The sequence below is a fragment of the Zea mays genome, chromosome 5, assembly GCF_902167145.1.
Source record: "Zea mays cultivar B73 chromosome 5, Zm-B73-REFERENCE-NAM-5.0, whole genome shotgun sequence".
Lineage (NCBI taxonomy): Eukaryota > Viridiplantae > Streptophyta > Magnoliopsida > Poales > Poaceae > Zea > Zea mays.
This window is the reverse complement of record NC_050100.1, coordinates 189,758,509-189,781,995: the sequence shown is the minus strand read 5'-3', so window position 1 is coordinate 189,781,995 and position 23,487 is coordinate 189,758,509. Positions and strand designations below refer to the sequence as shown.

Genomic DNA, 23,487 nt, shown 5'->3' with positions numbered 1-23,487 from the left:
ATCAAATTTTTATATAGTAAGTTGGACCAAATTTAATAAAAACTAGACTTTGATCTATTTTTTCTCGACCCTCCACTGCTCAGCCCACTCCTTACCTCAGTCGTTCGATTCCTTCCTCTAGCGCTAGCTCACTCACGGTTCGCTTGCTCCTTACCATGACGCTAGCTCAGCCCACTCCTTACCATGACACCATCTATGCTCACTATCTCACTGGGTCTCACTATGTCGTTGCAACACGGCAATGGCTGCCGATGCCATTTACCGACGCATCATCGCCTGCCCTCGCTAACCCTCGTCTGTTGTCACCTCACTGTCACCGTTTCACGTTGGATTCATTGACACGTGACACGCCACACTGACGCACCGAAGCGGCCACTCTGCCCCAGCACACCGCCACCGCCGGCCTACCTCTTTGCCCTCTCCAACTCTCATTTAGGATGACAAAAAGGTTTTTTATATTCATGTCATTTTAGAACACTTCTCGTATTATCACTTAATCACCGTAAATATTATTATTATGAAACTATTTTTATCTAATAGTCTAATCTAATGATTTATATCTTACTGTATGGCCTCACCTACAATTTTGTTCTGTGTCCGCCACTGCTCTAGGATCATATATAGTCCCCACAGACCAACACGAGTCTTTTGTGCGCACTTTGTCCTCACTCATGCGCACCCGAGAAAACTTTCCAGTTGGTCACCCATCTCAAATTGCTCTAAGCCAAGCACGCTTAACTTGGAGGTTCTTTCGATATAAGCTTCCGAAAAAGAAGATGCACCTTGTTGGTATGAATACTTTATTAATTCTATTAAGCCTTGGACCAGGATATCCCATCCCAGGGGCCAGGATATCACAATCCACCCCCCTTAGATGACTGACGTCCTCGTCGGTCAACCCCAATCCAGGAACCTCCTTTCTTAGCCACGTCTATGTGTCTAGTGTCGTTATATGCCATGCCATGTGACCACTCCGGGCCCACATGCGCCATATACCCGAACCCCCTAGCTCACACACGCCCGTGAAACCTCGAGGGTTGGCTCTGATACCACTTGTAACACACCGTCCAATCCCTGGACCGGCAGTACTTACTCCTGACAGCTCTCTAGGATCATATATAGTCCCCACAGGCCAACACAAGTCTTTTGTGCGCACTTTGTCCTCACTCATGCGCACCCGAGAAAACTTCCCAGTCGGTCACTCATCCCAAATTGCTCTAAGCCAAGCACGCTTAACTTGGAGGTTCTTTCGAAATAGGCTTCCGAAAAAGAAGATGCACCTTGTTGGTATGAATACTTTATTAATTCTATTAAGCCTTAGGCTAGGATATCCCATCCCAGGGGTCAGGATATCACGACGGCTGAAACGACGTTTTGGGCCTACCTGTCGGAGAGAGGCAGAACCACAATGCACAGTGGTCTACATTAGAGTCTTATAGAGTAGTAGATATATGTGCTTAGACGCGTGTTCCATCCCTCCTGTATGAGATTGGTTGGACGCAATGTTGGCTCCATCTAATTAAAAATATTAACAGGGGATTGCATGTCCCGATGTGCTGCAGGCACACATGTTATTTCCTTTGTGCGTGCGTATGATAAATTTTAGCTAGATAGCATCATCCTTGCAAAAAATGCGAACTATTCAGCATGCTCCACCTGTCCATCGCGCTTGAGTGACATCAGAGTCAAACCATCTACACAAGATAAACAAAAAGTGCCAATTTAGTGTTGCGTTAAAATCAACACACGTCACAATCACCCAAAAGTTGTAAAATTAAATCATACAATAAAATAAACAAAATTAATTTCTTATAAGCAAAATTTCATACTCTAGTTGTCTAAGTTAGTGCATTAATGAAACAAATAAAATTAACATTGCCTTAGGTGTTTGATCTTTACATCCCGCAACCTGGTCCAAATAAATAGTGGGCAAATATAGGTGATTAAAAAATGATAACGTGCACATCATGCGCATGAAATCGTTGCATGGTTGTGTCAAAAAAAAGGGACATCATGTCATTCCCGTTATATGCTGATTAGGTCAGGTTATATATATGTTTACATCTCTACCACCAATGATAGGTTAATAAGTACTGTGTTCTAAAATATAATTCGCTTTAAACTAATTATAAATTTATTAAAGGACATATAAATATAGTTTGTATATATATCTATATTTATTATCATTTAAATGAATGTAGACGGAAAAAATGAGTAAAAAGAACTATAGTTTGTAACGGAGAGTAATAAATAAACAAGTATTAGGGATGCACCTTTACATAGCTCACTGTCACAGATGACTAGCATACGGGTTTGTCGCATAAATATAATAATGACCAAGTGTTCAACTTGTCTCGAAAAGACAGTTATGTATATCTTGCATCTTTACTAAAATCATGCATTTACAAACAACCGTCATACATGACTAAAATGATTCGCCTAAGGCATATGCTTTGACGTGGGACGGACAAGAAACATATTGATTTTTTATGATTCATAGTGTGAAATCATTATTAACACGAGATCACAATTCACAACGTTCCTGCACTGGTGCAGGAACGTAACAGAATAAACTGGCATTGGCCATGTGGCAGAATAAACTGGCAACGTAGGCCCTGGCAGCGATTTTTTTTTACTACCAGGGTAGAAGCCTCTGCCCGAGCCAAAAAAGTAAATTGATTTGCAATTGGCAAAATAGCAGCTGACCAATGGGACCGATTGATTTGTTTATTAAAACGAGACCACAATTTCGGCACTGGCAACATTTAACAGCAAAACAAGGCCAAAATAACCCTACTTCAAAAACGTTGCAGTTCACGACTTCTGCTCCAAATCGAAATCCGTAAAAGAGCACTGCTCATCTTGTACCAGTGAAAAAAAAAGAAACTTCAGATTGATACACTAGTTATTTGACGGATGCTTTTACAGCTTTCTCTGCCGCATCATCAAGATCTTCTGCAGTGATCAAAGTCATTCCACTTTCCTGCAAGATAAATAAAATATTGCAAATAAACGCGTATGTTTTCAGACAACAAAGCAGAAAGCACGTCGTTAGAACATGTAAACTAAAAAGCTGTTAGGGCATGTACAGCGCGGCATTTAATTAGCCGTCTCTAAGAGCTATCATTAAAGAGAATAATCCTACATGGACAGCAATTAGGGAAGAGAAAGAGTGCAGTCGTCATTTCTTGAGGCGACGGCTTCGTCCCGTGCTCCAAGAACAAAGCGACGGACAAAGCAACGGCTATAGAGCGAGTCGACGGCGACGGCGGATTAGCTACGCGCGGGAGCTTTTGGCGGGCGGCATGGATGAATTTGCTCCTGCGCGCGCCATTTTTTCTCCTCCCCATATAGCTTCTCTCGTTGTTTCAGTTCAATCTTGAATTTTTTCCCCAATCTAACAGATGGAGTCCGATGGGGATGGTGTGTTGCCTCCAGCCATCTTCGTCTTCGATGCGACGCAGGCGCAGCGACTCCTTGTGGCAGCAGTAAGCAGGGGCGACTGCAGGTGGGGATTCTTCCCAAGCTGGAGCTGGACAAGCAGGTACGGGGTTGTGTGCAGGCCAGAGGACGGGCAGTACGGCGTCGCGGACAGGCCAAACAGCGGGCAACGTGGCGTCGCGGACAGGCCAGACGGCGAGCAATGCGGCGTCGCGGACAAGCCAGAAGGCGGGCAGCGCGGCGTCGCGGACAAGCACGACGGTGGCGGCGCGGCTGCAGTGGATAGGCCAAACAGCAGCGGCAGGACTTCCTCGGACAGGCCAGGCATCGGTGGCATCGGTCCTGTTTGGAAGACCACCACTGCAGGCTGGGCAAGCAGCAGCAGCCATTGATTCTACACGAACACTTGGGCTGAAGAGAAGAGCTGCAGCTATGGCTTCCTCCGATATTGCATCCAATCCTGGTTCATCTTCTCCAGTCACTCCATAATCTGATCCAACAACTTGGTAACTGCTCGATTCATCACTTTGTTTAGCTTGTGGTTTGCATATATGTCTTGTTACACGAACCATGTAGTAGTTGCTTATTCAACTATAATTTATTTGCAGATTAAACTGTAACTAACAGGGGTGATGTCCTTCCTTTTTCTTAGTAAGTTCATGATGTTGTTCGATCCATGCTTTCAGGGATAACAATCCACACCCCCCAGGTGGATTTATGAACCTAGTGAACAACCCATCATCGCAGAATTTCCATTTTGTTGGCATGAGGACATGTACTTCGACTGCAGAAGCAAACCAGAATCAAATTGATGTGGACAGCGAGGATGAAGCTGTTCGAACTGAGAAACAGATCCTTTGGACGCAAGAAGATGTTAGGCTGGTTAGTATTACTTAAATCTATTTTTCTGTTGTGAGTTGCTGCCATTTAGCTTTAACATAAATATTACTTTGTAGATGAGTGCTTGTGTTATCCTTCACAATGGAACATAATGCAAGCTTGTGTTATCCTTCACAACATGATTGTTGAAGATGAAAAGGAAGCAGTTAAAATTCCGACCCTTGCTTCGTTGAAGTGCTACAAATGAATTCTGCTATCCGTGCTCGCTCGACTCACACTCAACTGAAGAGAGATTTAGTTGCAAATATTGTACACAAATTTGGAAACCGTCAAAATAGGTCTACATAGAGTTATCATGCCATTTACTATTTATATCAATTATGTTATATCTTTTAATTACAAATGATAATATATATATATTTTAAATTTTTTCTTTTATTCCCAATTCATTTATTTTATTGTAGTTCATGAATAAGAAACACAATAGTAACAAAGACAGTTTATACATGGGATCTTTTATAGCAATAAAAGACATTATACAAATTTAAAACTATGTAGACAGTGTAAACAGACAACCCACTGTATGAACTGTCTATTATGTTGTCTATATGCGTACTTCTAAGCGCTTACAGACGGCAGCTGTCTAAGCACTGTACATGCCCTTATGGCCTTATGGGCACCAGGCCCACGGTGCACTGCCAGGTCAGCCGTGGCTACTGTTCACGCGTGGGTACTGCAGCGCATGAACAGTACCGTCCAGGTAGGGTTTGTTATAGATGCTTAGCTATTAAGTTAAGGTTACCCCTCTATATAAGGAGGGGCAGGGTGTTATTAGAAGACAGGCAAGAATAATAGATCTGGGTTTACTCAAGGGCCTCCTACGGGAAGACTAACAGAAGCATCAAGCATGCACCACTAATATCAACAGCTCTTACCTTAAGAATCCTCTTTCCTTGGTCTACATTGGTGCCTTCCAACCGAACAACAACAGGAACTTTCAGGTCAACCTGACAACGGTTGGGCAAATTAACAATAATATTCAGTACAAGAAAAACCTGAGATATACATAGCACAGGTCCTAAAAAAACATGATCCTTATGGGGTGTTTGTTTTGACAAGTGATGTAATCCAAGGTACCAACTCAGTTCTCACTCAAATTTCTGGCTTGGAGAATGGAACATATTGATCAATCACCACCTTATCCGTCACGAACACATGGCTAGATTAATACTCCCTCCATTTTTTTATATTTGACGTTCCTTAGTATATAATTGAACTAATCAGCGTCAAGTAAAAAAATGGAGGTAGTACGTAATAATGAATGGTTTCATGTCCACCAAAACTCATAGGATGACACCATAATGGACCATTTCATTCTAGGTGCAAACCGTACACCCCATTAATAAACATGCTGAAAATGCTAATAAAATGAATAATAGAACAAAGTACCTCCAAATCTAATTAAAAATCAGACAAGAAAACATTACAATATTATCAACAGATTTTTATTTAACAGCAACCATAGCAGAACCTACAGACAGGATGATAAAAAATAAACTAATCAGGGATCCATGGCAAGGAATACAAACACCCCCAAAACGGACTTCATTTGGGTTATGTATATTTGTATGTAGTGACCAAATTATTTTTGCAAGAAAATCATCCACAATTGATTCATGACAATATTACTGTGGAATATAAAAGAAGCACAGAAACAAGGTTGCAGTAAGTATATCCTTAAGTGGCAAATTTCTGAAAACAGAGACATGCAAATGAAATATCCAATTTCAGTGAAATAAAGAAGTCCCTAGTGGTAAGGACAACTATTGCATGGACACACTGATTCTGTTGTTGTTGTTGGGGGGGGAGGGGGGTGGGGGGTATGCCAACATTGTCAGGAACCTATGTTATACATAAAGCTAAGAAAGGCTAAAAATGTACCTGTTTGGCAGCATTAACAATTCCACTTGCTATCACATCACATTTCATAATGCCACCAAAAATGTTCACTAGAATTGCCTTCACTCTATCATCTGAAGTCAGTATCTTAAAAGCTTCCACAACCTGGATAGAATAGAAATTTTACAAGATAAGCACTGTCAAAGGCATATGCGCCTGCGGCAAATTAAGCTACAATGTCAAAATGGCGTCAGGGTTTAACATGGATAGAGAAGGTCAAACATTCAAGTAACGCTAAAACGGCAACCAATTTATACCTGCCCCTCTGATGCACTTCCACCGACATCAAGAAAATTGGCGGGCGTACCACCATGCAACTTTATAATATCCATGGTCGCCATGGCCAATCCTGCTCCATTCACCATGCAACCAATCTCTCCATCAAGACCAATATAGTTCAAATCTGCTTTGGCAGCAGCGACCTGTACAGGTATTGGTTCTGGTGCTGAGATTATATAACCAAAAAAAAGTACTAGCTAAGAGGCAAGTTCTCATCGCAAATAAGGACTAAAAGGAAGTCAAAATGTGCAAAAACACATTAGAAGAAAACTTGACACAAGGAGAGAATGAACAAATGGAAAGATAGGTAATTTTATACCTCCCTGGGGTCTTCCTGAGTTGTATCACGCAGTGCAAATATTTCTTTCTGTCTAAATGCAGCATTATCATCAAAGTTCAATTTTGCATCAGCAGCAACAAGCTTGTTGTCAGCTGTCTCCGCCAGAGGATTTATCTACCCACATTAAGCATCCAAATTACAGTACAAATTCACAGATAAAAAACGTAATAATAAGATAAAAAGCATCAAAATGAGGACCTTTTCTCACTGCATACCTCCAGCAATGTGCAATCACACTTGCAGAAAAGTTCATACAGCTTCTTAATCTGTTCTATAGAAGACTGCCTATCCGCTGCCTTTAGAGCTAGACCATCAACAACTTTAGCTGCATCCTCATCTGTGATTCCTTTAAATACATCAATAGGAACCTGGTATTCCCATAAATTAAATTTAAACATAAGTAACACAATTTAGAGAAGTATCATGTAAATATGGAACACAACAGAGCCAAACACTGAGCCCAAAATAATATTAGGGCACTTAACCTTAATAATCATATCAGGATACTTCTCCGCAAGATCTTCAATACTGGTTCCTCCCTTGCTGCAAGCAATAATGAGCTGAAATGGGCAATCAGAAATGAGGGTTAAAAAAAACTTCATAAAATATACAACCATTTCAGAAAAAGGAGATTGATGATGTGCATTAAGTTACTTTGACTGTTGATCACCACAATGCACTGACTTATTTAAAAAATACAAGAAAAGCCCACTAATAGAAATTATAAAATGAACAGCAAAGTAATATCTAAGATAAATGGCATACCGGACCAGCAGTTTTCCTATCAAGGGTGATGGCGAAGTACATCTCATTAGTAAGAGATAGTTTCTCACACAAGTAGACCTGCCGAAGAGAACATAGAGTATCAATCTCTAGAAATCTTCAATATGCAAGGAAATATTGCAAACTAAAAGCATGAGGTAATGACTTTCATACAGCATAGTCATAACAACAAAAATATGAAGAACTATTTAAAATTGAAACGCATTGAGATCAAAATAGTAAATATAAATCCATCCATAAGGTTAAGAAGAAAGCCATAGAATGACAGAAACAATCAGATATCAATATATCATGTACAGAGTATGGCCTTAATGGTACTGAGTCCCTTTCCCTACAAAAAAATATGCATTCTTGGACATATACATTGTATAAAAGGTAGAAATTTTACTCCGAATTTTATGATGATGTTAAAATGATAAGAATTACATATTATAAAATTACTTTACAAAAAAAATCTCGTAACATGAAAGTTATGTTGTCAACCTATCTACTTTATGTATTGCTACTGGTCATAGTTAAACTTTGTGGGAACAGATCTTAAAACAGGCACTACCTCCGTTCTCAAATATTTGTCACCCGCTAGTTCATTTTTGAACTAAACCACGACAAATAAAAAAGAACAGAGGGAGTAATATTTACTATTAGAGGGAGTACTTTATATGACAGTATGGTGCAGTCCTGCTGTTACTATTTCCCATGAACATAAGAATGGAGAATAAAGAGAAAGTGGATACATGTGGTACTTTGTGTTTTCACAGAAGAGTCTGAATTTCCTATTATTGACATACTAACTCAAGTGCAGAAGGGCCAAAACTTGGTAAATGAAAGATGGAGAACCCACATGATGGAGAACATTTGTAATGTCCTTAGCAGCTCGGCATAGAGTAAAAGAAAAGTAATGGGTACAAAAACAAACATGCCAAGAATGAAGAAATAGCATAGCAAGTTCCACAGAGTAAATGAACTACAGTAACATGTAAACACACCAACAGACCAATAGCAAATGTGTCATGAAGCCAATCACGGTTCAAAGTTCAAACAGAAACATATAAAGGCAAAAGATGGCCTCAAGTAAGTTCTAACCTTGCTCACAATCTTTCCCTCTGGACCAGTTTGTTTCGTTATCAGAATCTGGCCTAACATTTTACCTGCAGTACCAGTATGACCCATTCAGCGATTAAAATAATACACGAAACATGACTGACGTGCACAACCTAATAGCAGAACCTATTGTGGGAGGAATCACCCACATGAAACCAATCAATCAATTACAATGAATAAACCATGTTAAATTCTGCAATATATGTGTGAACACAATGATCTGTCCACGAAGCAATATTCCTGAAACAGATCCATTTAGACTGTCTCCAGTGGATAGGGTAAAATTGGGGGCGCGGAATTATAGATGACAATGTTTGCAGAGTGAAGTTTGAAATAGGGGATCTGCTGGAGATAGCCTTAGTTAAACAATAAAGTACTCATGCATGCTTCATCATACAAGTAGAGTTTCATGGTAGCAAATGTCAGCACCAAACAAATCAAAATAAAATTAGTGTATAAGAACGGAAATTAAGGTAGTGTTTGGTTCCAGAGCCTATTTGGATGGAATGACTCTGTTCTAGATTCTGAGTATGGAATGGCTCCATTCTGTGTTTGACAATCAGAACAGAGTCGCTCTGTTTTTCTGTTTGGTTCTAGAGTGAAGTAGAAAGAATCGACTTTATTTTATGTTTAGCATATTCATACAACCATATATATATTTGATATATTATTTATATATATATATATCAAATATAACCATATATATTACATTTAGCACCATGTGTCCTTATCACACACACACACACACATATATATATATGGCAGGTATAACGGGAGCCATGGGCTTCCAATAGTTAAAGGAAGCCCAGGCCGACCACCCCTGCAACCTGGTTCAACCCAGCGCGCCGACTCAACCAGGCTGTCAGGTGCGCCACCCGCCCCACGTCTGTGCGCACAAAAAAGGAATGCATGCATAAGTTAAACACGTTCCCTTGCATGCGCGTAAATTTAGGAAAGATATGTGTTGTAGTTTCTATTTTTAAATTCTTTATTTCCTCCATAAATTTAGGATCGCTGCAACAGCCATGCAGATAGACGCGTAAGGACCATTTTATAATATATACTGATACTAAATATACTACATTGTGTAGATAATTATGCAATTCAGTATACTGCGTAAAAATCTGTTACCAGCTGCATGCGCACGAATTTATAATGGAAAGAATGTGCAATGAAAGGAAATTAATTGCATGCATAGAAACAAAAAAATCATATTTAATGTTTTATTTCCTTCATAAATATAGGATCCCTCCAACAGTCATGCAGCTAAACACATTAGAACTAGTTTATGATATATACTTATACTAATTATACTACACGGTGTATGTATTTATGCAATTCGGTACACTGCGTAAAAAAATCTGGCATGTTGTTCACTGGTGGACGCATCTCCAGGTTGCAGCGTAAAAACCTTAAATTTTGAGCATAAAATCCCTCAATTATAAGCGTAAATACCGAGCCAATGTGAGAGGTTGATAGCTCTAGTAGGTTGCTATTACGATCCTATTTTTATGGCAGATCCGAAAAACATGGCAGCCGCATGCATGTGGTTTCTATTTTTATACAGATCCAAAAAATTTGGCAAAATGCATGCATGAGTCAAACACGTTCCCTTGCATGCGCGTAAATTTAGAAAAGATATGTGTGACAGTTTTATTTTTAAATGTTTTATTTCCTCCATAAATTTAAGATCGCTGCAACAGCTATGCGACTAGACTCGTAAAGACCATTTTATGATATATACTGCTACTAAATATGCTACACTGTTTAGATAATTATGTAATTCGGTATATTGAGTAAAAATCTGTTACCAGGCTGCATACGCACGAATTTATGATGGAAAGAATGTGCAATGAAAGAAAATGAATTGCATGCATAGAAACAAAAAATCATATTTAATGTTTTATTTCCTTCATAAATATAGGATCCCTCCAACAGCCATGCAGCTAAACACATTAGAACTAGTTTATGATATATACTGATACTAATTATACTACACAGTGTAGATATTTATGCAATTTTGTACACTGCGTAAAAAATCTGGCATGTTGTTCACTGGTGGACGCATCTCCAGGTTGGATCATAAAAACCTTAAGTTTTGATCATAAAAACCTTAAGTTTTGATCATAAATCCCTCAATTATAAGCATAAATACCGAGCCAATGTGAGAGGTTAATAGCTCTAGTAGGTTGTTATTACGATCCTATTTTTATGGCAGATCTGAAAAACATGGCAGTCGCATGCATGCGGTTTCTATTTTTATACAGATCTAAAAATTATGGCAAATCGTGGGAGTTTCCATTGCATGCGCGCAAATTTTGGATTATATTTTCCTTTCCAGTTCATGCGCGCAAAAAAATGGATGACATGAGTCACATAGAGCATAAATTCTTATACAACGTCGCATAAATACTTACACCGTGTAGCATAATATATCGGTTCAACTAAGAACGCCAGCAAAAATTAGAGACGGTTTTATGGCAGACGTAAAAATCTGGCATTTACGAACATAAGTGATTTGATTTGATTTTTTATGATAATTACGAACAGCATAAATCAAGAAATTGCATTTCCAATGTGCATGCAAAAAATATGCCTGCAGTAAACTGATATACGAACTCCGTGTTCAAGCATAAAATCGTACAATTTTTAGCGTAAATAATACATGCGGTAGACATAAAACACAATAATCGAAAAGAAAACACGAATCGGATGAGGTAGTGGCCGGAAGACGTCGTCGATGACACAAGCACAATGTAGGTCGTCACTCGGGCCGCCCAAACTGCGCCGGATCGGAGGATGTCACACGTGATCATCGTTGCGCGCACCTCGCGCCTTCCGTGACACCGCTCGCTCGAACCTCGCGCCTCATGCGTCGCCGTCGCTACTCGCACGTCGAGGGGCGCCGCTTGCTCGCCGGCCTTGGAAGTGTCGCCGGGCCCCGGGGACGCCGCCGCTTGCCCGCACAAGGGTCCCGCTGTCGCTCGCCCTCTGGATCGAGGAGCCGCCGCCGCAGACCTGGGAACCGCCTCCACTACTCCGGATCGAGGAACCGCCGCCACCACGAGTCGAGGTCAGGGAGCCGCGGCCACATGCTGGGAGTCCACCGCCGCGCACGCTCTCGGCAACTGTCATCGTCGCACGCGCCGTCGCTAATGAATCGGGGTGGAGCGTGAAAAACTGAACCCTAGCACTCCGGGTCTTGTTTTATAGACGTCCGGACCTGGTCCGGCTCGACCGGATTGCACCGTCCGACCTGGGCTTCCTCTAGTTATTGGAAGCTCAAGGCTCTTAATATATAAATAAACTATATATATATATCACGCAGGAGGCACAGGAAGCCGCGACGGGCGTCAATCGCTTGCCGAGCGCTCAGGTCCGGCTGTTTTTTTGGAGCCCAGAGATCCAGCATCTTGAGAGAATATTCCAATATTAGAACGGCCCCATTCCACTTTGATTCGAACCAAACAGTCTCAGTACTAGAACAGAGTGGTTCCATTCTACTATACTCTGGAACCAAACACTACCTAATTATGTGCTTATCCCTCACGTGTGTAGAAAGTAAAATTAGCCTTCTATGATTTTCTCTTTTAAATTTTTTGGCTTTAATCATAAACCAAGGGAATGCATATTGGAATGACAAATAAGTGTCATTATCACGAATAGCAACAGTTGAAAGGCAAGAAATCTAAGAAATTCTAGGAAGAACTATTATAGTTTGTTTTCCTTCGTCAAGTCACAGCAAGCCAGCGATACATAATGAATTCAAGTACTTGCTATATAATACACACTTACTTGCAATCAATTCAGCTTCCTCAGCCTTAACAATATGGACACCACCTTGCAGTCCGCTTTTGAAAGTTCCCAGCCCTCGGCCACCAGCAAGGATTTGACTTTTAACAACTATCTGCAATGAGAACACCTTGAGTATGAAACTGTAACTAAATTGCAATGTACAAACTGTAAATGTCTAATTTTACCTTAGATTACAAGCAAGATACATGTTGCTTAGCTATATACAGAACTATGCATACATAAAAAAGGTCAGGAACATTGCACATAGCATTTTCATAAAAAGCATGCATACATCAGAAAGGGCAGAAACATTGCACATAGCATTGAGCAGAAGCAATATGATAATGTCAGATATGGCATGGAAGATTGTAGCATAACTTCGTTTGGATGCCAAATATAAAATACTGTTTATACCCACGAACTATGAAAGTTGTCTTGCAAAACAATAGCCCCTTGACAACATAAATTCCAGCACCCGTAAAAAGAAAATTCTATCATAGATTAATAAAAATGCAACCACAACTCAGCATAAATTCTAAGTAAACTACATTCTTCTAAATCACCACGACTGTCACACCCAAGCAATGGACGACTGGCATTTTGGATCACGAGGTGATAAGATGAACATAATGATGGGTCGAATAACAGACGATGAGGAAGCTATGGCGTCATCACCTCTTTCTCGCTGGGGAACATGTTCTTCAAGGCGTCCTTGACCTCGTGTACGGACCCAGCCGCCGCGCCCCTGGGCACGTTGATCCCGTATTTACCCATCAACTCCGCGCCCTGCAGACCCAAACAATCGACAAACCCTAATCCATCAGTCCCAGCCTCCAAAATAGCACGAATAAATCCCACGCAATACTTGAAAATGGGAGGGCAAAGTGCCAATCTGGGAGCGCTGGGCACCTGGTACTCGTGGATGTTGAGGCGGCGGAGCTGCTGGTGCTGCCATCTCCCGGCGACGGAGAGGGCGCGCGATGCAAGCTTGCCGAGCGATCCGCGAACCATGGCTGCAGAGACCTAGGCGGGGATGCTCCTCCGATCCAGAAACTGTGATTCAGCCTTATTTCCCCTTCCTTTTCACTCGATTTTCTCTCGCTTCCTTGCGGAAGGAACAAACTACGGTGCGGTGCGGCCGCGGGCCAGGGCCTGGCCGCCTGGGAAGAAGTGGAGATGTACTCGATCCCCGATTCCGAATTCCTCAATGACGGGGATGGGAACGTTTCTTCCTCACAAGAATATAAACAGGTTCTCCTCCGACGGGGACGACGAGCTGGCTTGACGAGCTGGCTTGGACGCGGAGGCTCGGCTCGGTGCTTAGAACAAACTCAAGCGAAGCCTATTTTTCGGTCTCAAGGAAAACTAGCTCGTGAGCTGGCTCGATCTAACAATATTTTGTTACATAAAATTTTAATTAACATATATTTTAGGTACTAAATAGATGGTTAATTTATGTTTTTTGAGATTAATGTACAAAAGTAACTTATTTTCTATATTGTATAATATATATTTATTTTACTAATTTAAAACGTGTCACTTAAATTATTTTTAAGATTTTATATTATATTTTGGAGACTGATTTCATGCTTATGGTCAGGCTCGTTGGCTCGTCGAACCAAGCCGACTTTTTAGGCTCGCTAGAGGAGCGAGTCAAGCCGAGGCTCGTTACTTGACCGAGCCGCATATGGTGTTTATTTGGAGAAGTTGCAGTTTAGTGAAATTTGAATGTTTCAGTGAACACTGGGTGTGTGTGTCTGCGCAAGGGAGTTTCAGTGAATTGTTTGTATATGAGTGAACTATGTGTGTTTGTGTGAACTGAGGTCGCATTTGTTTTAGTGAACTGTATGTTTCAGGTTATACACGGTTTGATATGTGTGTTTCTGGCAGTATGTGTTTATGTTTGTATATGTGTTTTGCGGGCTACTTCAATTTGTTTCAGTGAACTCAGGTTGCATTGTGTCAGTTTGTTTCAGCAATCTTTGAAAATATTTCTATCGAGTTATACACAGTTAGGTGTCTGTTTTAGGTTATACAGAGTTAAAAGGCAGTTTCAGGCTATACACAGTTTGAAGTCTGAATCTTCAGTGTCAGTTTTCGGTCTAAACATTTTTAGCCACCAATTCATAGTTTAAGGTCTTAAACTTCGGTGTCAATTTACAGCCACAAACAAAAGTAAATACAAATTGACAGCCACCACGAGTGCACTTCTTTAGATCACAGATACACATCATTTCATTTAAACAGGCACTAGTTTTGGTGTCCAAAGTCGAGATCAAGGAATTCATACCTGTAATATATTGTAAAGATAACACTCACTGTATTCTTCGCCAAAAAGATAACACTCTAACTGTATTGTTTATAAAGATAATATATTGTAAAGACAAAATAGTTATATTGTTTGTTGTCAAATAATTTGTGAGATATTTTGTCACGTGGATTTTGCATATTAAAGTGATGTTTGTCGTTCCATATCTATGTTTTATACTAATTTTTAACACTCGTGGCAACGCACGGGTATATACCTAGTAATCCATATGTATCTAGTGAGGGCGTCCACACCCAGCTTCACCATACCCCCGCTATACTTCCCACATACTACGCCTCCATCACGCCATCGCCGCCCTTCCCCACGCGATCCCCTTCCCCAAGCCTTGCGCCACCATCCCACATTCGAAGCCACGGGTGTGCACAGGGGCGAGTCCATGCCGCGCCGGCCACCCCTGTCGTGATAGCCGCCTCCGCGTTCGTCGCCCCTACCTGCCCCCGCGATGCCCACTTCAAGATCAACGAAAATCCCAATAACCGCAGAAGCCTGCCCATCCTCTCTCTCCCGTGACCCCTCACAGCGAAGTCGTTGTCTCCTCCTCCCACTCGATGTCGCAACCTCGTGAGGGCAAGCACACATGTTCCATGCCCACGCTCCCATCAATCACGTGATTTCCCCGCCGTGAATGTCGTCCAATCTCTCCTCACCGTCGGAGTTGCGCACCCCCACGCTCTCATCCACTCCATGACTCGCCTGCCCTCCAAGTAAGTGGGCACGTGGCGGATCCGGTGCAGCCGACCCTGGGAGGAGCGCACCGCGGCCTCCACACCCTCATCCACTCCTACACGCATCGGAGGTGGCACTGGCCAAGTCGTCGGATGACGAGGAAAACGACGACGCCTACACTACGGCGCCGGTGACACGTCGTGTTCACACACTGATGACTCCGAGCACGGCGGCGTTGTCTACTAGCTCTCGTTCCTCCTCTTCCTCCTGCTCTGCTGGTGCGAGCCCATGGTCGGCTACAACATGAACTCGGTCTCTGTTGGCCAGGGTGCCTTCGACAAGTAGCTCGGCACGCTGTCGCGGTGGCGGTTCAAGGAGCCCGACGTGGCAACGAATCAAGAGCATGAAAATTAGATTCGTCTCTCCATCGCCGATGAGCGCCACGACCTCGAGGTCCAACTCTCTCCACTGCATTCTTGCATGTCCTAGGAGCAGTCGCGTGCTTCGCGATGCCTCACTCTGCTGCTACACCATCGCCACAGTCGTGGTAGCTGAGCAGAGCCGCATCAAGGTGCAGAACCCCATATCATCGAGATGGACGGTATTTCGACCTCCTGTCTCTCTTCCCTTTCATTTCATGTGGGTGCAGACATGTGGATGAGCCTCCCGCCTCTCTTCTCTTTCGTTCTGCGTGGGCATAGGCGTGTGGATGAGCTGATGACTGGAATGCTATGTGAAAGGGAATTAGGCTTACACCTAGTTCCTAATTGATTTTGGTGGTTGAATTGCCCAACACAAATAATTGGACTAACTAGTTTTGCTCTAGTGCATAAGTTATACAGGTGCCAAAGGTTCACACTTAGCCAATAAAAAGACCAAGTATTGGGTTCAACAAAGAGAGCAAGGGATAACCGAAGTATGCCCTGGTCTAGCGCACCGGACTGTCCGGTGTGCCACCGGACAGTGACCGGTGCACCAGGGGACTTCATGCTGAACTCCTCACCTTCGGGAAAATCCAGAGGCGCTTCACTATAATTCACCGGACTGTCCGGTGTACACCGGACAGTGTTCGGTGCTCCAAGGAAGGGCGCCCCAGGAACTCGCCAGCTTCGGGAAATCGCTCCGCTATAATTCACCGGACATGTCCGGTGTGCACCGGACTGTCCGGTGAGCCAGCGGGGCAACGGCTACTTCGCGCCAACGGTCACCTGCAGAGGCATTAAATGCGCGCCAGAGCGCGTAGAAGTCAGGCACGCGCGAAGTGGCGCACCGGACACTCTACAGTGCATGTCCGGTGTGCCACCGGACATCCAGGCGGGCCCAGAAGTCAGAGCTCCAACGGTCGGAACCCAACGGCCTGGTGACGTGGCTGGCGCACCGGACACTGTCCGGTGTGCACCGGACTGTCCGGTGCACCATGCGACAGACAGCTCCACCAAACGGCTAGTTTGGTGGTTGGGGTTATAAATACCCCCAACCACCCCTCATTCATTGCATCCAAGTTTTCCCACTTCAACTACTTACAAGAGCTCTAGCATTCAATTCTAGACACACCCAAGTGATCAAATCCTCTCCAAACTCCACACAACGCCCTAGTGATTAGTGAGAGAGATTTGCTTGTGTTCTTTCGAGCTCTTGCGCTTGGATTGCTTTCTTCTTTCTTTGATTCTTCATTGCGATCAAACTCACTTGTAATTGAGGCAAGAGACACCAATCTTGTGGTGGTCCTTGTGGGAACTTTGTGTTCCAAGTGATTGAGAAGAAAAGCTCACTCGGTCCGAGGGATCGTTTGAGAGAGGGAAAGGGTTGAAAGAGACCCGGTCTTTGTGACCACCTCAACGGGGAGTAGGTTTGCGAGAACCGAACCTCGGTAAAACAAATCCATGTGTCACACTACTTATTCGCTTGCGATTTGTTTTGCACCCTCTCTCGCGGACTTGATTATATTTCTAACGCTAACCCGGCTTGTAGTTGTGATTATTTTTGAGAATTTCAGTTTCGCCCTTTTCACCCCCCTCTAGGCGACTTTCAATTGGTATCAGAGCCGGTACTTCATTAGAGCCTAACCGCTCGAAGTAATGTCGGGAGAACATGCCAAGAAGGAGATGGAGACCGGCGACAAGCCCGCTACAAGCCACGGGAAGGCTTCATCGGAAGAGTCCCGCAACAAAAAGAAAGGGAAGGGGAAGAAAGCCTCCTCCCACAAGTCGCATCGGAGTGGCGACAAGAAAAAGAAAATGAGGAAGGTGGTCTACTACGAGACCGACACTTCATCACCTTCCACCTCCGGCTCCGACGCGCCCTCCATAACTTCTAAGCGCCATGAGCGCAAGAAGTTTAGTAAGATCCCCTTACATTACCCTCGCACTTCTAGACATACTCCATTACTTTCCGTTCCATTAGGCAAACCGCTAACCTTTGACGGTGAAGATTATGCTAGGTGGAGTGATTTAATGAAATTTCATCTAACCTCACTCCACAGAAGTATATGGAATGTTGTTGAGTTTGGAGCACAGGTACCATCTGTAGGGGATGAGGATTATGATGAGGACGAGGTGGCCCAAATCGAGCACTTCAACTCCCAAGCCACAACCATACTCCTCGCCTCTCTAAGTAGGGAGGAGTACAACAAGATGCAAGGATTAAAAAGCACCAAGGAAGTTTGGGACGTGCTCAAGACCGCGCACGAGGGTGATGAACTCACCAAGATCACCAAGCGGGAAACGATCGAGGGGGAGCTCGGTCGCTTCCGTCTTCGCCAAGGGGAGGAACCACAAGATATGTACAACCGGCTCAAAACCTTGGTGAACCAAGTGCGCAACCTCGGGAGCAAGAAATGGGATGACCACGAGGTGGTTAAGGTTATTCTAAGATCACTTATTTTCCTTAACCCTACTCAAGTACAATTAATTCGTGGCAACCCAAGATATACACTAATGACCCCCGAGGAAGTTATCGGGAATTTTGTGAGCTTTGAATTTATGATTAAGGGCTCACGGAAGATCAACGAGCTTGACAGTCCTTCTACGTCCAAAGCTCAACCGGTCGCATTCAAAGCGACGGAAGAAAAGAAGGAGGAGTCTACACCGAGTAGAACACCCATTGACGCCTCCAAGCTCGACAATGAGGAAATGGCGTTCGTCATCAAGAGCTTCCGTCAAATCCTCAAGCAAAGGAGGGGGAAAGATTACAAGCCCCGCTCCAAGAAGGTTTGCTACAAGTGTGGTAAGCCCGGTCACTTTATAGCAAAATGTCCTATGTCTAGTGACAGTGACAGGGGCGACGACAAGAAGGGGAGAAGAAAGGAGAAGAAGAGGTACTACAAGAAGAAGGGCGGCGATGCCCATGTTTGTCGCGAGTGGGACTCCGACGAAAGCTCTAGCGACTCCTCCGATGACGAGGACGCCGCCAACATCGCCGTCACCAAGGGACTTCTCTTCCCGAACGTCGGCCACAAGTGCCTCATGGCAAAGGACGGTAAAAAGAAGAAGGTTAAATCTAAATCCTACACTAGGTATGAGTCCTCTAGTGATGATAATGCTAGTGATGAGGAAGATAATTTGCGTACTCTTTTTGCCAACTTAAACATGCAACAAAAAGAGAAATTAAATGAATTAATTAGTGCCATCCATGAGAAGGATGATCTCTTGGACTCCCAAGAGGACTTTCTAATCAAGGAAAACTGAGAGCACCTAGAGGGGGGGGTGAATAGGTGATCCTGTAACACTTAAAACTTAGGCCACAAAAACTTGGTTAAGTGTTAGCACAATAACTGCAAAGTGGCTAGAGAGGAATCTTCAACAAAACACAATAACCAACAAGATCAATCACAGAGATGGCACGGTGGTTATCCCGTGGTTCGGCCAAGACCAACGCTTGCCTACTCCACGTTGTGGCGTCCCAATGGACGAGGGTTGCAATCAACCCCTCTCAAGCGGTCCAAAGACCCACTTGAATACCACGGTGTTTTGCTTGCTTTACTCAATCCCGTTTGCGAGGAATCTTCACAACTTGGAGCCTCTCGCCCTTACACTTGAAATTCACAAAGAAGCACAGAGCAAGGGAGGGATTAGCAACGCACTCAAGACAAGAAATCATAGCAACACCACGCACACAAGTCGCAACGAGAGCTCACAACACAACTCAATGAGTTCACCACTCAGCAAGAGCTCTAATTGCTATCGCAAAGAATCAAAGGCGCGGGATCGATGTCTTGGTGCTTAGGAATGTTGTAGGAATGCTTGGTGTGTTCCTCCATGCGCCTAGGGGTCCCTTTTATAGCCCCAAGGCAGCTAGAAGCCGTTGAGAGCATTCTAGGAAGGCTGATCTTGCCTTCTGTCGACTGACGCACCGGACAGTCCGGTGCACACCGGACACTGTCCGGTGCCCGATTTCCTTCCAAAAATGGCACAGTCGACCGTTGGCAGCCTGAGAGCCGTTGGCGCACCGGACATGTCCGGTGCACACCGGACAGTCCGGTGCCCCCTTCTAGCCGTTGGCTCGGCCACGTGTCCCGCGCAGATCGCGCGGCTGACCGTTGGCTCTGCCGACCGTTGGCTCACCGGACAGTCCGGTGCACACCGGACAGTCCGGTGAATTATAGCCGTACGTCGCCGGTGAATTCCCGAGAGCGGCCACTTCGCTCGAGCCAGCCTGGCGCACCGGACACTGTCCGGTGCACCCAGACTCAGCAGAGTCTTGGCTGCTCGAGCCAAGACATTTCTAATTGGATTTTTCCTGTTTCCAGCACTTAGACACAATACATTAGTCCATAAAACAATGTACTAAGTCTGAGAAACATACCTTTATCCTTGATTTGTACTTTATCCACCTTTTTACACTTAGGCACTTGTGTTGGACACTAAATCACCAAAATACTTAGAAATGGCCCAAGGGCACATTTCCCTTTCAATCTCCCCCTTTTTGGTGATTTATGCCAACACAACATAAAGCAAGTAGAACAAGTGCAAAATCAATTCAAATAAGAACTCAAAATTGTTTTGAATCAAATTTGACATATATGGATCATTCTATGCCACCACTTGGTTTGTTTTTTTCAAATCAAACTCAAATTCCTATCTCTAAGTCAAACCCACATGTTAAGACATAAAGAGAGTCATTCCAAGAGAAATTGGTTCAAGATTTCAAAAACTCCCCTTTTTCCCATAATCAATACTTCTCCCCACAAGAAACCAACCTTTGACAAGAGAGACACTAAAAGAGTTTTGACAAACCAAAAGCTCTATTCTACTATTTTCAAAATCTCTCAAGTGGTAGCTGATCCATTTATCGCTTTGGCCTTTATTTTCTCCCCCTTTGGCATCAAGCACCAAAACGGGATCAATCTTGGCCCCTTTAACCCCATTGCCTCACCAAAATCTTCAAATAAGAACAAAGGCAATAAGAGTACATGAGATGAACTTGGAATAGGTTACTCTCTCATCGGAGTGCAGTGGAAGTCTTTCATGGTCCAAGTCCACCTTTTCCCTTTCAAACCTCCTTTGAGACTAAAACAAGCAAACTCAAGCATATGGTTAGTCTCAAAGAGTCAAGTTGTAGCACAGCTCCCCCTAAATATGTGCATCACTTGCAAAAAGGACTTGTGAGGTCCAGGTAGTGTTTGTACAACTTGAGCACCACAATAAGCAACAAAATGCAGAATGAACATGATCAAAAGCATAAACATATGTATGCTACAATTCAATCCAAGTTCCGCGAATCTAAGACATTTAGCTCACTACGCAGCCTGCAAAAGGTCTTCTCATCTAGAGGCTTGGTAAAGATGTCGGCTAGCTGGTTCTCGGTGCTAACATGAAACACTTCGATATCTCCCTTTTGCTGGTGGTCTCTCAAAAAGTGATGCCGAATGTCAATGTGCTTTGTGCGGCTGTGCTCAACAGGATTTTCCGCTATTCGGATAGCACTCTCATTATCACATAGGAGTGGGACTTTGCTCAGATTGTAGCCAAAGTCCCTAAGGGTTTGCCTCATCCAAAGTAGTTGCGCGCAACACTGTCCTGCGGCAACATACTCGGCCTCAGCGGTGGATAGGGCAACGGAAGTTTGTTTCTTAGAATTCCATGACACCAGGGACCTTCCTAAGAATTGGCACGTCCCCGATGTACTCTTCCTATCGACCTTACATCCAGCATAGTCGGAATCTGAGTACCCAATCAAGTCAAAGTTAGACCCCTTTGGATACCAGATCCCGAAACAAGGCGTAGCGACTAAATATCGAAGAATTCGCTTCACGGCCACTAAGTGGCACTCCTTAGGATTGGATTGAAATCTAGCACACATGCATACGCTAAGCATAATATCCGGTCTACTAGCACATAAATAAAGCAAAGAACCTATCATGGACCGGTATGCTTTTTGATCAACGGACTTACCTCCTTTGTTGAGGTCGGTGTGTCCGTCAGTTCCCATCGGCGTCTTTGCGGGCTTGGCGTCCTTCATCCCAAACCACTTTAGCAAGTCTTGCGTGTACTTTGTTTGGGAGATGAAAGTGCCGTCCTTGAGTTGCTTCACTTGGAACCCAAGGAAGTAGTTCAACTCGCCCATCATCGACATCTCGAATTTCTGCGTCATAACCCTGCTAAACTCTTCACAAGACTTTTGATTAGTAGAACCAAATATTATGTCATCGACATAAATTTGGCACACAAACAGATCACCATCGCACGTCTTAGTGAAAAGAGTTGGATCGGCTTTCCCAACCCTGAAAGCATTAGCAATTAAAAAGTCTCTAAGGCATTCATACCATGCTCTTGGGGCTTGCTTAAGTCCATAGAGCGCCTTAGAGAGCTTACACACGTGGTCAGGGTACCGTTCATCCTCGAAGCCAGGGGGTTGCTCCACGTACACCTCCAGCTTGATCGGCCCGTTGAGGAAAGCGCTCTTTACATCCATTTGGTACAACCTGAAAGAATGGTGAGCGGCATATGCTAGCAAGATACGAATTGATTCTAGCCTAGCCACAGGAGCAAAAGTCTCCTCAAAGTCCAAACCCGCGACTTGGGCATAACCTTTTGCCACAAGTCGAGCCTTGTTCCTCGTCACCACCCCGTGCTCGTCCTGTTTGTTGCGGAACACCCACTTGGTTCCCACAACATTTTGCTTGGGACGAGGCACCAGTGTCCAAACTTCATTGCGCTTGAAGTTGTTGAGTTCCTCCTGCATGGCCAACACCCAGTCCGGATCTAGCAAGGCCTCTTCTACTCTGAAAGGCTCAATAGAAGAGACAAAGGAGTAATGCTCACAGAAATTAACTAATCTTGAACGAGTAGTTACTCCCTTGCTAATATCACCCAATATTTGGTCGACGGGATGATCCCTTTGGATCGTCGCTCGAACTTGGGTTGGAGGTGCCTGAGGTGCTTCTTCCTCTTCAACTTGATCATCCTGTGCTCCCCCTTGATCATGCGCCTCCACTTGAGGTACCTGTTCGTCATCTTGGGTTGGGGGATGCACCATAGTTGAGGAAGACGGTTGATCTTGCTCCAATTGTTCCTAAGGCCGTACATCTCCAATCGCCATGGTGCGTATCGCGGCAGTTGGAACGTCTTCTTCATCTACATCATCAAGATCAACAACTTGCTCTCTTGGAGAGCCATTAGTCTCATCAAATACAACATCGGTAGAGACTTCAACCAAACCCGATGATTTGTTGAAGACCCTATACGCCTTTGTATTTGAATCATAACCTATTAAAAACCCTTCTACAGCTTTGGGAGCAAATTTAGAGGTTCTACCTGTCTTCACAAGAATATAACACTTGCTCCCAAATACACGAAAATAAGACACATTGGGTTTGTTACCAGTCAGCAGTTCATATGAAGTCTTCTTGAGGAGGCGGTGAAGGTAGACCCTGTTGATGGCGTGGCAAGCCGTGTTCACGGCTTCCGACCAAAAGCGCTTGGGGGTCTTGAACTCTCCAAGCATAGTCCTCGCT

At 43.8% G+C, this 23,487-nt stretch overlaps 2 protein-coding genes across 4 annotated transcripts; one reads left to right on the top strand and one right to left on the bottom strand.

The window, feature by feature from the left end:
• Window positions 1–1,442: 1,442 nt before the first annotated feature.
• On the bottom strand, window positions 1,443–13,816 carry LOC100284826 (succinyl-CoA ligase beta-chain). 2 transcript variants are annotated; one of them, NR_182114.1, is made up of 13 exons: window positions 13,448–13,816; window positions 13,214–13,324; window positions 12,539–12,650; window positions 8,726–8,790; window positions 7,625–7,702; window positions 7,345–7,419; window positions 7,075–7,227; window positions 6,839–6,973; window positions 6,498–6,662; window positions 6,223–6,345; window positions 5,217–5,288; window positions 2,798–2,983; window positions 1,443–1,694 (listed from the first exon to the last, which is right to left on the bottom strand). NR_182114.1 is itself a non-coding variant. In NM_001157721.2 (12 exons), exons 1-12 carry the CDS (start codon window positions 13,547–13,549, stop codon window positions 2,906–2,908), a joined length of 1,269 nt encoding a protein of 422 aa, NP_001151193.1. In that variant the 5' UTR covers window positions 13,550–13,816; the 3' UTR covers window positions 2,703–2,905. The 2 variants fall into 2 exon arrangements, 1 of the variants encoding a protein (NP_001151193.1); NM_001157721.2 differs by lacking the exon at window positions 1,443–1,694 and having other exon boundaries at window positions 2,703–2,983.
• LOC103627428 (uncharacterized) lies at window positions 2,990–4,970 on the top strand. 2 transcript variants are annotated; one of them, XR_004849622.1, is made up of 3 exons: window positions 3,155–3,947; window positions 4,128–4,323; window positions 4,398–4,970. XR_004849622.1 is itself a non-coding variant. In XM_008647725.3 (2 exons), exon 1 carries the CDS (start codon window positions 3,405–3,407, stop codon window positions 3,831–3,833), a length of 429 nt encoding a protein of 142 aa, XP_008645947.1. In that variant the 5' UTR covers window positions 2,990–3,404; the 3' UTR covers window positions 3,834–4,323; window positions 4,398–4,970. The 2 variants fall into 2 exon arrangements, 1 of the variants encoding a protein (XP_008645947.1); XM_008647725.3 differs by having other exon boundaries at window positions 2,990–4,323.
• Window positions 13,817–23,487: the final 9,671 nt, after the last annotated feature.